Here is a 16,063-nt window from a genome sequence, read left to right as displayed (position 1 = left end):
GCTAAGGGATGAAATAGATGAGAATAAGCCAGAATCTAGAAACCATAGAAACCATTTGAATAATAAAATAGGACACAGTTGCATCCTTACTCAACATGTGCCAGGTCCTGATCACTTAATACATAAATCACTTGATATTAACTCGTTTCTTTAAGCCTCAAAATGTCTCCATTTAGGCCCAGAGAGGTTAAGTAACTTGCCAGAAGTGTCCTATATAGGACAGAGCTGGAGGGAGTCTGGCCTTTGAGCCCACACACCTGGACACCATGCACACAGCCTCCTAGTTTGGGAGCTTTGTGGTCCTATGACTACCCACTGTATCCCTGTAAACATTATTGTAATAGCTGTAAAATTACATGTTGATGAAAATAGTTAAAGCAGGTAGAAGATATGTGACTTAAGAAAGAAATAAACATTCTAATTGCACAGTGGAGATATTATGACCTTCATTTGGGAATATATCACAGATACTTATAGAGACTAGAAGGCAATAGACTGAAAGGAAGTCAGCTCTGCAGAAAGTTCTGGGGGAAGCACGGTTACTCACCAACCAAACTAATAAGGGTTGGATACAGAGCACTAAAGTGCAAGGGCAACAGCAGCCTAAACAGAGCTCCAGAGGTACCACTTCTCACTATTTTTTCTAAATATGTTTTATTTCCACGGTATTCGAGACTTGACCAAGCTCATTTGATTTTGCCACCGATGCCTAGTTTTGTGATATGGCTGCATGCAAAAGCCATATACCAAAAAAGACTTTATGTCATAATACAGTTTCAGGTCATATGGACATCATAAATATAAAGCCCTTTGTTCCTGTGACCTGAGGATCGAACATCAGTTTGGAAACAGTTTACTGCACATTAGTTTCTCTGCCTTATGTTTTAGGTACATTGCTTAACTTGAAAGCCAACTAACCAAAAACTCATAGTTTCTTTCTTTATTTCATTTTGAATGACATTGTGAGCAGTAGCATGCCACACGATGCAGTGCAGGGATTGATGCCTTGGACATCAAAAAGTTGAAAAAGAAAATAAGAAAATGTATTTGAGCAGGTTCATAACAGACAGAGTAGCTGTAGTAATGGTTTGCTTTGTGCCTTTTCCTGACATTAAGAAAACTCTCTGAACTTTCTTATTAATTAATTAATTAATTAGAAATGGCCCACAGGTGGATAAGGAGACTATCATGCTAAATATGATGAGGGTGAAAATCACTTCTTGAGGAACTCAAAGGTTATTCTTTGGTTTAAACTAGATTTCCCCCCCACCTCATCCCCTCAGAACTTGAAAGTTATTGTTTGCTTACTTGAAATGTTCAAAGTATGTCAGACTTGAGCCACAGTAAAAGTGATGCTGTCATTTTTCTCATGTGCACAACAGAGGGAAAAAGTAATTATATTCAAAACCATTATTTTTCCTCTATTATTATACTTATAAATTTCAGAATTGTTTTGCATCATTTGAGTTTCAACTATGAGTGACTCCAACAATGATGAGAATATGACGTAGAATTGAATCACAAGGTTTTATGAAAGCATTTAACTAAACATGTTTCTAAATGTAAGATTCGTGATTTCCCTATTTCAAGCATCAGAGACATTCTTAAAGTAGTGTTAACATTTTCCCTCATTTTTCATAACATAAAAACATAGAGATAGGTCTTCCCTGGTGACGCAGTGGTTGAGAGTCCGCCTGCCGATGCAGGGGACACGGGTTCGTGCCCCGGTCCGGGAAGATCCTACATGCCGTGGAGCGGCTGGGCCCGTGAGCCATGGCCGCTGAGCCTGCGCGTCCGGAGCCTGTGCTCCGCAACGGGAGAGGCCACAACAGTGAGAAGCCCGTGTAACGCAACAAAACGAAAACAAACAAAAAACCCCCAAAAAAACCCATAGAGATAAAAGTGAAATTCCCTTTTTGCCCCTCCTTAGACTTATTTCTCTCTTTTCTCCCCCAGAGGCCACCACCATCATGAATTTGGGTGTATCTTTTTTTGTTTTGTTTTGCGGTACGCGGGCCTCTCACTGTTGTGGCCTCTCCCATTGCGGAGCACAGGCTCCGGACGCGCAGGCTCAGAGGCAATGGCTCACTGGACCAGCCGCTCCGCGGCATGTGTGATCTTCCCAGACCGGGGCATGAACCTGTGTCTCCTGCATCAGCAGGTGGACTCTCAAACACTGCACCACCAGGGAAGCCCTGGTTGTATCTTTTTAATCCATGTTTGTTTGATCTCTGTCTCACACACATATATGTGTGTATGTGTGTGTTTGTATTTATACACAATATTATTTAGTCAGTGTTTTAAATATTTTCATAATTGGAGTCCTGCAGTACACGTCCTATGTGCAATTTACATTTTCCACTCTTATTTCACTTTTGAGCCTGACCCATGTTGATACATTGTGTATCTGGCTAATTTGTTTTACTTGCCAAATAGTGCTTATTGCATATTTTGTCATATATGATTTGGAATCATATTATTATATTTATCCATTCTCCTATTGCTGATAACTTAGGTCATTTCTCTTGTTTTGCAACTGCCAACATAGAGGCATGAACAGTCTTGTACAAGTCTCCTGGGCACAGGTGCACAGGTTTTTCTCAAGGCTCTACCAAGAAGCAGAATTGCTGGATGATTGGGCATTTGCTCATAAAACATTATCAGGTCTTGACTGATAGCTCACCCAAGTGTTTCACTAATTTACTCTCCCACATACAATGTATGAGAGTTCATATTTCCTCATCTCCTCTTCAACACTTAGTACAGTCAGACTTTCTAATTGTTTTACAGCCTATGAAGTATAAAGAGGTATCTTTCTATTTCTATTCTTTCAATTGCTAATAGGGTTGAGTATCTTTTAATGTGTTTGGTGACCATAAATTCCTGATTTTTCTGCTCTGCAGCTGCTTTACATATATTTGTTGACCTCTCTTCTATCTGATCATTTAATCTCTATTTCATTGATTTGTAGGAGTTATTTATTTGTTCTGGAAACTAACCCTTTGTAAGCTGTATGCATTGCAAATATCTTCTCTCAGGATGTGGCTTGTTTTTTTAACTTGGTTTCTTGTGTTTATGTTTATGTTTTCATTTTTAATTGCATAGGAGTTCAACTTTTGTGCCAAGTGTGTGAATAGAATATTAGTTCAGAATGTGGCCTCTAGAACCAGATGGCCAGGGTCACAATCCTGGCTTAATTATTTGCTGGCTGTGGGATCTCCAGCAACTTCCTTAAGCACTTTTTAACCTTACCTTAGTTTCATTATCAATAAAATGGGAAAATATCACCTCTCTCAAAAGTTTTGTCATGAAGATTAACTATAAACCAGTTAGAATATTGCCTGTTGTAATGTGAGAGCTATCTATGCATTAGCTACTAGGATTTTTGCTTGTGATACAATTGTTTTAAAAATTCGTTCCTGGGCACCACAGTGGCTTTGGGACAAGTGCCTGCGTGTGGCCACATCTGCAGGAAAAGAGTGTTTCCTGTCTGTACCCTGATATCTGAGGAGAGGCGCTGCCGACTTTTTTTTTTAACATCTTTATCGGAGTGTAATTGCCCCACAATGCTGTCTCTGCTGCACAACCAAGTGAATCAGCCACATGTATACATGTGTCCCCATATCCCCTCCCTCTTGCGTCTCCCTCCCACCCTCCCTATCCCACCCCTCTAGATGGTCTCAAAGCACCGAGCTGATCTCCCTGTGCTATGCAGCTGCTTCCCACTAGCCATCCATTTTACATTTGGTAGTGTATATATGTCCACGCCACTCTCTCACTTCGTCCCGCACTGACAACTTTTATCCAGGATATTTTTTTCTTAAATAGCAGCATGGAATCTTCCTTTTCTAGAGGCTCCCATGTGGTTTACTCTCTATTTTCTCAGGTTTTAATTCTAGAAGGAAGAAAGTTTCCACCTGCTAATATAACCATGATTCCACTGAACTGGAAGTGAAAGCTGCCACTCAAGAACTTCAGATTCCTCATGCCTCTGGAACAACAGGCAAAGGAGGGAATTATGGTGTTAGCTGGCATAATTGATCCTGATTACCAAGTGGAAATTGGTCTACTATTCCAAAATGGAGGAGGGTTACCTGGCATATGAGCACTTCTGCTACTTGAAATAAGTCACAAATTAAGTGAGTGGCAGGATTCTACTTCCCATTAAAAAAAAAAAAAAAAGGCTGTAAAGAGGATGTCTTCTCTTTCCTTCTCCCTAGCTGTGGGGATGTTTTTGTTTTTGTTTTTGTTTTTGTTTTTGTTTTTGTTTTTGTTTTTTGCGGTACGTGGGCCTCTCACTGTTGTGGCCTCTCCCGTTGCGGAGCACAGGCTCCGGACGCGCAGGCTCAGCGGCCATGGCTCACTGGCCCAGCCGCTCCGCGGCATGTGGGATCTTCCCGGACCGGGGCACGAACCCGTGTCCCCTGCATCGGCAGGCGGACCCTCAACCACTGCACCACCAGGGAAGCCCCTGTGGGGATGTTTTAAGTTTAGTCAGCTGGATGCCTCCACATGGGACTTCAAGCTTGACCTGGTGACACAAAGAACCTGAAACAGTTGGAGATTTTTAGCGTGGTAGCAGCATAACCAAGTGGTTTCCCATTCATACTGCTCCTGGGGCCTGACCTCGGCTGTGCTTTCAGCTGCCTGACCTCTTCACTCTTGCACACTTTCCATGGTTGGTGTTTCAGCTTTCTTGTCAGTTTTGTGAGGTCCCAGAAATCCGTCCAATAAATTTCTTTTTTTTTGCTTAAAAAAAAAAAAAATTTCTTTCCTAGCACTACCAGTCTTACATGTATATTATGTGTATGTTTAAAAGGTAAATGTTACTTATGATAGTTTTTGTTATAAATATATATATATATTTTCTCATAATAACTGAGTTCTGAAACTTATACAAAGTTATGTTTAAATATAGACTAATCTAAATTACATCTACATTTTTATTAATTTTAATTCTTTAGAAACTATTTCTATTTAAAGAAATAGAATTTCAGTAGTGAAAGCAAACTTTATTTCCTGAATTTGAACATGCATGAAAGTTACAACAACCTCAGAAGTGACTTTTATGTTATATTAAATTGAATAATATAATTGGGAGAAAGCCACAAGTAATTCCTAAACACCTGAAATAAGAGTGTGTGAGACATAGGCATGATTTGTGTTTATTGAATGAATAAAGAGTTTGCTTTTTATAAAAGCATCCACCTTAGAGCAGTCTTTAAGAAAAAGAATTAGGGCTTCCCTGGTGGTGCAGTGGTTGAGAGTCCTCCTGCCGATGCAGGGGACACAGGTTAGTGCCCTGGTCCGGGAAGATCCCACATGCCATGGAGCAGCTGGACCCGTGAGCCATGGCCGCTGAGCCTGTGCGTCCGGAGCCTGTGCTCCGCAACGGGAGAGGCCACAACAGTGAGAGGCCCGCGTACCGCAAAAAAAAAAAAAAAAAGAAAAAGAATCAAATGCACAAAATATGCAGTTGTATAGAATCCCTTAACAGAGAGAATAAAGTGTGCACTTAGAGGAAATAAAATCTAAACCCAGTTTCTCTTGGGACTTCTATTTTCTGTGATCAGTCATACTTTTAATGCATTTTAACTGTGCTAAAGGAATCAGGAAACCATTTAAGTGATTAGTGCTCTTTGTCTACTCAAAAGGAGGATGCTCATGCTTTGAGAACATACTTTCATATTCAGTGTCAGTGTTATTTTTTCAATTTGAATAAAAAATGTTCCTTCTTGTTTCTGTTGCACGTAAAATCGAAACACTTTTGAAAGAGACAAACAAAAAGTAAATATTATTTAACAGTGTGTTGTGTAGTTCTGTATATAAAATCACCCATTATGGTGGATGAGTGGATAAATCTCAAAGGATGCGTGAAAGTGGTGGCACCACCTTGTTTGTGCCAGGTGACCCAGGACATTGTCTTCCAGCTCTAAGCTGTGGGAATGAAAGATGGAGAAGTAGAAAATGCCTTATGAGCTCAAATAATGGCACATTTCTGTATTAGTCAGTGTGACATTTATTCTACCAAAGCAAACAACCCTCCAACTTCAGAGTTTCAGCAAAACAGTGGTTTATTTCTCACTTGTGTTGTGTCTTCTCTGGGTTGGCGGAAATCTTCCCTTCGCACGGTTACTCAGAGACCCACCTCAACTCAGGGCTTAACAAGGGAGTGCATGGAGATCGCGTACCTGCCCTTCTGTGCTTGCGGAAGGAGGTGGCACATGCCCCCATCTACATGCAAGGGGGCAGGGAAGTGTGCTCTTCAATGTGCCTGGAAGGAGAAGAGAACAGGGCTTTGATGAGACATGGGAGAAGCTTCCAGTGACTTGGGCGTTCTTACTGTTTCAAGTGGGAAGTAACAAGTGTGTTTCCCTCCATGACTTTTTTTTTTCATTGAATGGAGGATTCTTTAAATTCTGTGGTGCTTTACAATTTTCAAAAGTTTCAGACAAATGATTTTATATAATTCTATAATAACCCTTTTTTCCCTCTACCCCTTTCTTACCCCTCCCTTCTTCCCTCTTCCCACTGGTAACCACTAGTTTGTCCTCTACACCTGTGAGTCTACTTTTTTCCTGTTCTCTAGTGTGTTGGTTTTTTTTTTTTTTTTTTTAGATTCCAGCTATAAGTGATATTTTACAGTATTTGTCCTTCTCTGTTTGACTTTTTTTTTTTTTTTTGCGGTACGCGGGCCTCTCACTGTTGTGGCCTCTCTCGTTGCAGAGCACAGGCTCCAGACACGCAGGCTCAGCGGCCATGGCTCACGGGCCCAGCCGCTCCGTGGCATGTGGGATCTTCCCGGACCAGGGCACGAACCCGCATCCCCTGCATCAGCAGGCAGACTCTCAACCACTGAGCCACCAAGGAAGCCCTGTCTGACTTATTTCATTTAGCACGATGCCCTCTAAGTCCATCCATGTTGCTGCAAATGGCAAAATTTCCTTCTTTTGTATTGCTGAGTAGTATTCCATTATATATCGTATCTTCTTTATCCATTCATCTGCTGATGGACACCTCAGTTGCTTCCATAGCTTGGCAATTGTAAACAATGCTGCTATGAACATTGGAGTGCACTATCTTTTCAAAATAGTGGGGTGTTTTTTGGATATATACCCAGGAGTGGAATTATTGGCTCATATGTAGTTCTGTTTCTAGTTTTTTGAGAAACCTCCATACTGTTTTCCACAGTGACTGCAGCAATTTACATTCCCACCAACAGTGTACAAGGATTCCCTTTTTTCCACATCCTTGCCAACATCTATTATTAGTGTTCTTTTTGATGATAGCCACTCTGACAGGTGTGAGGTGATATCTCATTGCAGTTTTGATTTGCATTTCCCTGATGACTAGCAATATTGAGCATCTTTTCACGTGCCTCGTGGCCATCTGCATTTCCTCTTTGAAAAAAATGTCTATTCAGTTCTTTTGCCCATTTTTTAATTGGGTTGTTTATTTTTTTGATATCAAGTTGTATGAGCTATTTGTATATTTTGGAATTAAGCCCTTTTTGGTCATATCATTTGCAAATACCTTCTCCCATTCAGTAGGTTGTGTTGTCATTTTGTCGATGGTTTCCTTTCTTGTGGAAAAGCTTTTAAGTTTAATGAGGTCCCATTAGTTTATTTTTACTTTTGTATCCTTTGCTTTAGGATATGGATCCAATAAAAAAAATATTGCTGAGATTTATGTCAAAGAGTGTTCTGCCCACGTTTTCCTCTATGAGTTTTATAGTATCTGGTCTTACTCCAGTTTGAGTTTATCTTTGTATATGATGATAGAGAATGTTCTAATTTCATTCTTTTACATGTAGCTGTCCAGTTTTTCCAGCACCACTTATTGAAGAGACTGTCTTCTCTCCATTGTATAGTCTTGCCTCCTTTGTCATAGATTAATTGACCAAAAGTGTGTGGGTTTATTTCTGGACTCTTTATTCTATTCCATTGATCTATATGTGTGTTTTTTGTGCCAGTACCATACTCTTTTGATTACTAGAGCTTTGTAGTATAGTCTGAAGACAGGGAACCTGATTATTCCAGCTCTGTTCTATGACTTTTGGAGTTGGACAGATTAGTTTAAATCCCTGCTGAGTTCCTTATGATGTGTGTGGTCAAGTTATTTAACATCAATAAGCCAGTTATTCCCCATCCACCAAAAGATGTTAATGATTGTTGTGAATTAGCAGAGCCTTGGTGTACAATAAGTACTCAGCAAAGGACTGAACTGGTAAAAGGAATGTAGTAGCATAGAGATAGTAGTAAATCTTGAAGGATATAGCATGAGAATATTTTTACTGTATCAGAAGAATACTGTATTGGCTTCCTTGGGCTGTCATAACAAATTACTACAACTGAGTGGCTTAAAATAAAAGACATTTATTATCTCACAGTTTGGGGGTCCAGAAGTTCAAAATCAAGTTCTGTCGACAGGGCTATGTTCCCTAGGAAGGCTAAAGGGGAGGAGTTTTTCTTAACTCTTCCAGGTTCTGCTGGCTCCAGACATTCCTTGGCTTAAAGATGCATAACTTCAGTCTCTTCCTCTGCCTCTGACCTTCTCCTCTACATCTTTCTCCTTTAAGGATCTTTTTTAAGGACACTTGTCATTGGATTTAGGATGATCTTATCTGAAGATCTTTAACTTAATTACACCTGTGAAAACCCTTTTCCAATAAGTAACCATTCACAATTTCTAGGGATTTGGTGTGGACATATCTTTTGCGGGGGAAGGGCACCATTCAACTCACTACAATTATGAAAGCATTTTCCACCCCTATATTAAATGCCACTTACTAAGTGAACATGCTTTGTAATTTTTAAAATATTAATTATAGGATTACATTTCTGTTTTAAGTGTTAAACTTTGCAGTTAGACCTTACTACTTTATCATGCTATATATTTTTGAAGCAAGAAGTTGCATTGGACTGAATTTGTAATGTTATCGTTTCATGTATCAATTGTCTATAGCGCTCATCGTTGCAAAACCATTTTCCACTTTTCTAAAATGGATTGGCTGAGAAGAAAGATAGCCTAAAAAAGTCATATGTCTCTTAAGGGACTACTCTTATATTCATGTATATCAATCATGGCTATTCTGAATGCTGATTTATACCAGAATTTCCTTTTCCCCCAGCAAATGTATTCAGAAGCCATCTCTAAGGTACAGATTAAAGCTCTAAAACCTGCTTGCTGTTGTGAAACTGATGAGCTATTCATAGAAGCTGCTTGATCAGAGTAAAAGATCTAGTGAAGTAAGGGTAGAAAGTCATTCTCAAAATGATACCTGTGTGTAATTGGCCTCTGGATTTCTCACAAATTATTGACATATTAAAAAAGGGTATGTTGGAACTATTTGCATATATAATGAAAGAGCTGTTCATATTTAGAAATTTTAAATTTATTTATGTATTTTAATAAATCATTCAGAATAAATTTATGTGCCTACATCATTACAATCTGCACAGTATCTTTGGCATATCATTTAGATGAGCAACCCTTTCTACCTGGGTCATTTTATAAGATGTACTTATAAAGTGAGAATTTGGGAACTGTATATTCAATTGGTGTAAAGTGTTAAAACTTTTATATTACTTACTTTAAAATATAATAAACAGCTGAAAGGAACTCCTTATATGATATGTCTAGAAGAAGGTATAGATTTATTTTATCTCTTTATAATGAAAATGGAGAAAGTTATTTCTTTGTTAGAATACCTTACAAAGTCTACATGAAACTATTCAAATTTGTATTTTAAAATGACTAAAGTTAAATAGAACTGTATGTATGTAGAAATTATTGTAAGGAATAAGTATGATATGTTGGGATTTGTAAAAAATGAGCTGTTCTTCTGAAAATTACTGAACGACATCCATTTATAACATGCTAATACCTGTGATTCAAAAGAGGTATCCATCAAACATGTTAAAGCTAAGATCGTGTTAAAATGGGATCCCTTTTCTCAGTCAGAAATTAAAGGGAGTTCCATGGAGCCACCATTACTACCCTCATGTGCCTTTGTGTCTTATAGTCTAGAGTTCTTTTGTTTCTAACCGATTCATTATACCTATGTATTCTCTCTTTTATAGTTCAGCAGAAGAGCAGTTTCACTGGCAATCACAAGGTAAAGTACAGCTTCTTTTTTTTATTGAAGTATAGTTGATTTACAGTTTTGTGTTAGTTCCTGGTGTACAGGAAAGTGATTCATATATATATATATATATATATATATATATATATATATATTCTTTTTCATATTCCTTTCCATTATGGTTTATTACAAGATATTCGATATATTTCCCTGTGCTATACAGTAGGTCCTTGTTGTTTATCTGTTTTACATAAAGTAGTTTGTATCTGCTAATCCCAAACTCCTAATTTATCCATCCCCTACCCCATTTCCCCTTTGGTAACCATAATTTTGTTTTCTATGTCTGTGAGTCTGTTTTCTAATTTGCAAATAAATTCATTTGTATCATATTTTAGGTTTCACACACAAGTGATATCATATGGTATTTGCCTTCCTCTCTTTGACTTACTTCACTTAGTATGATCATCTCTAGGTCCATCCATGTTGCTGCAAATGGCATTATTTCACTCTTTTTTTATGGCTGAGTAATATTCCATTGTATATATATATATGCACCACATCTTCTTTATCCATTCTTCTGTTGATGGACATTTAGATTGAAAGTACAGCTTCTTGATGAGCATTTATACTTAACTGCTGCATATATCTCTGTTGATTAATTTTCTTGTGAACTTTAGGAAGAGACTTATGAAAATGAATATGACAACACATGACACTAAAATTAGATGAAGCTGTTCTGATAGCTCAAGATTTCGTGGGAGTTAAGTTCTCCCAATTCCCTAGGAACTTTGTGTTCTTCATGGATACATGGACTTGGCTGGCCTTGGTTTTTAATGGTGGTTGACCAAGGGTTGCAATGTGATATCTAATGAGCATTTCAAAAAGATAATATCTTTGGTTAGGATATTTTTGATTATTAAATGATAGTCTTAAGCTTTAATATTGACATTACCATGTATTTGTTCATGTCTTTAAAATATTATATTTCAGATGGTCAAAAAGATATCGAAGATGAGCTCACAACAGGTCTTGAATTGGTGGACTCCTGTATTAGATCACTGCAGGAATCAGGAATACTTGACCCACAAGACTATTCAACAAGTGAAAGTAAGTCAAATGACAGTTAAGCTTGAAAACAATTAAAATATAAGAGCATTATGTCATTAATATTATAATATTATTATAATTTATATCATGAGTCATATCTAATAGGACTTCAAGATGTGTTTATACTTGTTTTATCCATTTCACTCCTCTCTCACCTACTTCCTTCCAACATCACCCCATACTAATTCACATTTGATTAGAAACTCTCTTAAGTCAGTAATTATCATCTAGATTTCTCACCAATTATTGAAATATTGGTGATCCTCACCAATTCTCTTGATATCCTTTTTGGCATCTAGAGTAGCACATTGTACAAACTCATCATTTAGTTGTTTAATCAACACAGTGTCTGCTTTAAAGTTAACTATCAATGCTTTACTCATACAGATTATTGTTGGTAGAGATCTTAAACGGTAGAGCAATTATATAACAAAATAGAAAAAAAATGATGTAACATATGCAGTACTATTTAGCACCATGCTATAGTACTATGCAATAACTCCTTCTATTTCTATGCTTAGCTATCTTGCATAGCTATATTAATCTCAATAGAATATTTAAAGATTTCTTTCTTTTACTTAGTTATGTGTTTTTCAACCAGAGTAGCTGAGGCTTTGAAATTAAAGTTCTATGAATTGAAATGAGCCTCATTTTAATAAATTATAAAATTCTCTTGACCTATTTTAATAAAATCCCACAAAAAGCTAAAAATTAAATCATTAAAATGTACCTTACCCTGATAATTTCTACATGAGAAATCAGTGGAGCATTTTATTCCTTAATTAAAAAAAATAAAATTTCCTTGAATACCCATCAAGGTTTGCTATATAAAAGAAAGATATAAGAGTAAGATAGCATAGTGATCTCAAAACCATTTAATTTATATATTAGTTCATTTCTCTATGATCTTTATAATACCACGACTCTTAGGGTAACATCATCATGAATATCCAGATTTATTTTAACCATATGCATCCCCTTAATAAAACTCCTAAAGTAAGATGCATGATTTGTATTATACTTGTTCTCTGTGTTTTATATTTTAAAATGTAAGATTGCTACCTCGTTTTTCTCAAAGTCTATAAATATATTTCTTTTGTAGGGGTAGTTGTAGTTAGAACTATATTTAATTAATATTTGAGGCACATGTACTCATTTTATTATAGAGTAAGGAAAGCAGAGATAAAATAATGTGTCTCAGGAGGATGATATTGGCTATCTTATTTTTTACAGAATAATAGAGAAATATATTTTATTATGATTTTAGGAGGGAGATAACCTTTTATTCATAGAAAGTACAGAAAAAAGAAGGAAGAAAAGAGTAAATTAAGAAGCAAATTAAAATAGAAGTGATAAATCAAGTATATCAATCTAACACTATATGTAAGCACTAAATTCTCTGAAAAGAATGAAAATTCAAATTTGCAGTAAATAAAAATAAAATAGTGATGTTATGTTTAATATACACACTTATATTAATGAAATAAATATTGAAATTAAAGGAATAGACAAAGTAGTGACAGCAAATACAATGAACACAAGGAGTGGGATTGGGAAGAATAATGTGAGGTGACGTGGACTTTAATGCAGAAGCACTAAGCAGGGTCAAAAAGGAATTATCCAGTAAAAATATCTTAACTTATAATTATGTGGTAAAATCTGGTGAATATGTATGTGCCAAACAAAATAGCACCTGAATATTAAAAATTATTAAAAATGTAAGAAGGTGATGAAAAATATTGTGAACACTTTTTCTTTTAGTATTCAGAATCAGACTGAATCCTAAAAGGAAAAGCCACAGAAAGTTGGAATAAATAATTAACAAATCAGTGCATTAAATAAATTAAAAACATTTTTTGAACAATAATAAACACTTGTTATATATGTCCAAGGAAAATTTATAAAAATTGATCAGCTGATGGACTGTAAAGACAATCCTAAAAATTAAAAAGCGTAGGAAGGCCACGTTCTTTGATGATAATTCAGTAAAATTAAAAGTAAATAATAAAATGCTAAGCAAACATATAATCACATTAAAATTAAGAGACATACTTTTGGCTACTGTGAATCAAAACGGAAGCAAAAAGAAAATTACATGCTATTTACAAAGCAAATAGAATAGCAACATTTTATAATGAAAACATAAGTGTATGGTAAAAAACTGCACTCAGAGGAAATCAGAATTTTATTATTAAAAATAAAAGACAAAGTAAAGAGATGTGTATTCATTACTGGGACACCTTAAAAAGAGTTAAATAAACCAAAAGAAGCTAGGAAGATGGAAATACTAGAAGCAATTCAGAGATAAAGTAATATAAAAAAGAGTAGAAGAAATAAATAAATGAATACTAAAAGAGATAAATAAATAAAATAATAGAAAGGATAAGTATATGAACTTAAAAAAAAAAACTTTAAGTCAATTAATAATCCTGAATTTCTGAATTGAGACACTCTGCTACACCCAGGAGAAGTAGAAAGAACTTTTAGTGTTCACTTTTGTATTTCTGCAGAATGTTTTCAAACACTGTCTACAAAAGATGTATCTTTATTATGGGAAATTTAAATACTCCAGTAAGATTTTTTTGAAATGTATTTGCTAACTGCTGAATTAGTTGGTTTTCAGAAATATTACTTAGTTTATGTTATTAGGTAGTGAATTATCTTTTTGAAGACTCCTAGTATTTTAGTTAATTATTCTTTTTGGAAGGCCCTGCTTCCTTGTTTGAAGATAGGAAAAAAAACAAAGCAAAATTAAAAAATGAACAAACAGACAAAAAACACAGGTGATGAAAATGCCACTTGAAAATTTTATACCAAAAGATCTGAACCACAGTGAAATGTGAAATATTTATGTTCTTATGAAATGTTTGTTCTTAACATTTTCAGAGTCGGTTTGAGACTGAACGAATTGAATAAAGTTTAGGAAGTTAATTTAAAAATATTGAGTAGACAGCTATCATTGGGGGGATCAATTATTGCTAATTTTAAGTACTGAGACTATCATAAATTAAAAATCCTGGGCTTGCCTGGTGGCGCAGTGGTTGAGAGTCCGCCTTCCGATGCAGGGGACACGGGTTCGTGCCCCGGTCTGGGAAGATCCCACATGCCGCGGAGCGGCTAGGCCCGTGAGCCATGGTCGCTGAGCCTGCGCGTCCGGAGCCTGTGCTCCACAACGGGAGAGGCCACAACAGTGAGAGGCCTGCGTACCGTACCACACACACACACACACACACACACAAAAAAAAAAAAAAAAAAAATCCTAATTGCTGTTTGTATTTGCATCAGGGTCCAGATGGGAAATAGAGTCTACTCAAAAAAAGTTTAACTGAAGAGAATTTAATTAGGGGACGATTTACAAAGAACTGAGCAAGATTCAGGGAGCAATCAATGCCTGCAGAAGTACTCAGGGGGTAGCAACCGATGGAAACCCTTGCTACCCTTAGTCCCGAAGGAAAAATCGAGGAACTAGTGCCAGCAGAGTCAAGAGGCAAGGCTGGCGGGAGCAGAGAAATAAATATCCTGGCCTCTCTCTCCTCTAACCTCTGATGCCCTTCTCGTGCCTCTCGCTGGCCAAGTCCAATCATAAACCAAGTGCCAAGTGACCCTTGTGATACAATTTCTGTGGGGAGAAGGACGGAGAATGAATATGTGGAACAAAGAGAATAATCAGCACAACCTTCTACTCAATACTAGAACAATATACGTGTTTATATTTATATAAACATAACTCATATAATATGTAATGGCTCTTTGACACGTTTCATATAATTAGCACAAGCCTATGAGATTCTGCTCGTCCCTTGTTTGTGTGATGATTCAATCAATGGACTCATTAGCTAGAACAGACATGAAATAGCTGATGCTAAATTGGACCTGGCACGCTGCCCTTGAGAGCCAGTGTCTTAGTCCTAACCGGAAAGACTCAAACAACACGAAATACAGTCTAAAACCAGCTTGCAACATTACTACAATGGCAACCAGTCTCAGCCCCTAAGCACATAGTACGGAATTTGTTGTTTAAAAGCTTTTGTTATCTTTCTTTCCAAGATCTGATTAAAGTAAAATTTGAATCTTAGTAAACCCATCTTCTTGACCCTAAGGCAAGCATTAACTGCTCTAGTATACAGACTGTAGCGTCCTACAGTTATCAGTGTTTTCCAACACTTCCCATTTTTACAAACTGTCATCGTAAACAGTATGTAAATCATGTGTACAGCCTCTGCCACCCACCACTATTTTGTGACTGCCGGCTGTGTAATTTCAGTTCTAATAAATACGTGTCATGGAGTCACCAGAATTGCTGCTGCTTTACTGGGAGAAAAAAAAAGATATTGACAGAAGCTCAGGGCCATTAGCTTCTCATATAATATACAGCTTGACCTAAACTGCCATGGACCAAGTACCATATTTAATCCATGCATCCTTGGAGATACAAACTCAGAAATAAGGGTCATTATATCTCAGCCAAAAGTTAATGAAAGTATTTGTCAGTCGAAATCAGAAAGAGAATGGACAACTTGGGGGAAAAGGGCCTATATGTTTATAGAGATTGTTAATTTGTTTAATTATTATATTTTGAAATAGCAAGTATTTTTCTATAGCAGCTGGACAAATTGAAATTCCACCATATCCTAGAAAATCCCAGCATTCAGTAGGAAGGAAATCTTAGGAACTTAAGATATTCTGAGTATTATGGCAAAGAAAGCAGTGTTATCTTATTGAGTTCTCAAATCAGAATATATTCAAGAAATCAAGAATCAATCATGTAAGTTACCATTCTTAGCAGGTAAAATCCAAATAGAATAATCATATGTAGTTTGACAGAAGGGAATATATTACTTACTCTTGATTTACAGTCTGTCATTTTCATTT

General features: G+C 36.6%; 1 protein-coding gene across 2 annotated transcripts in view; it reads left to right on the top strand.

Annotated features, from left to right (window-relative positions):
* Positions 1-16,063, top strand: part of CTNND2 (catenin delta 2) — a gene marked incomplete at its 5' end in the record, with an annotated part of 935,921 nt that overhangs the window by 489,130 nt on the left and 430,728 nt on the right. For both annotated transcript variants that reach the window (XM_082650874.1, XM_082650873.1), the window contains 2 exons: positions 10,083-10,117; positions 11,075-11,191. In XM_082650874.1, the coding sequence (XP_082507000.1) occupies positions 10,083-10,117; positions 11,075-11,191 (152 nt within the window). The remainder of the gene's footprint in view (positions 1-10,082; positions 10,118-11,074; positions 11,192-16,063) is intronic.

The sequence above is a fragment of the Grampus griseus genome (assembly GCF_964374135.1).
Source record: "Grampus griseus genome assembly, chromosome: 3".
In the NCBI taxonomy this organism is placed as follows: domain Eukaryota; kingdom Metazoa; phylum Chordata; class Mammalia; order Artiodactyla; family Delphinidae; genus Grampus; species Grampus griseus.
Note: the sequence above shows the minus strand (reverse complement) of the source record. Positions and strands in the feature narration are given on the sequence as shown.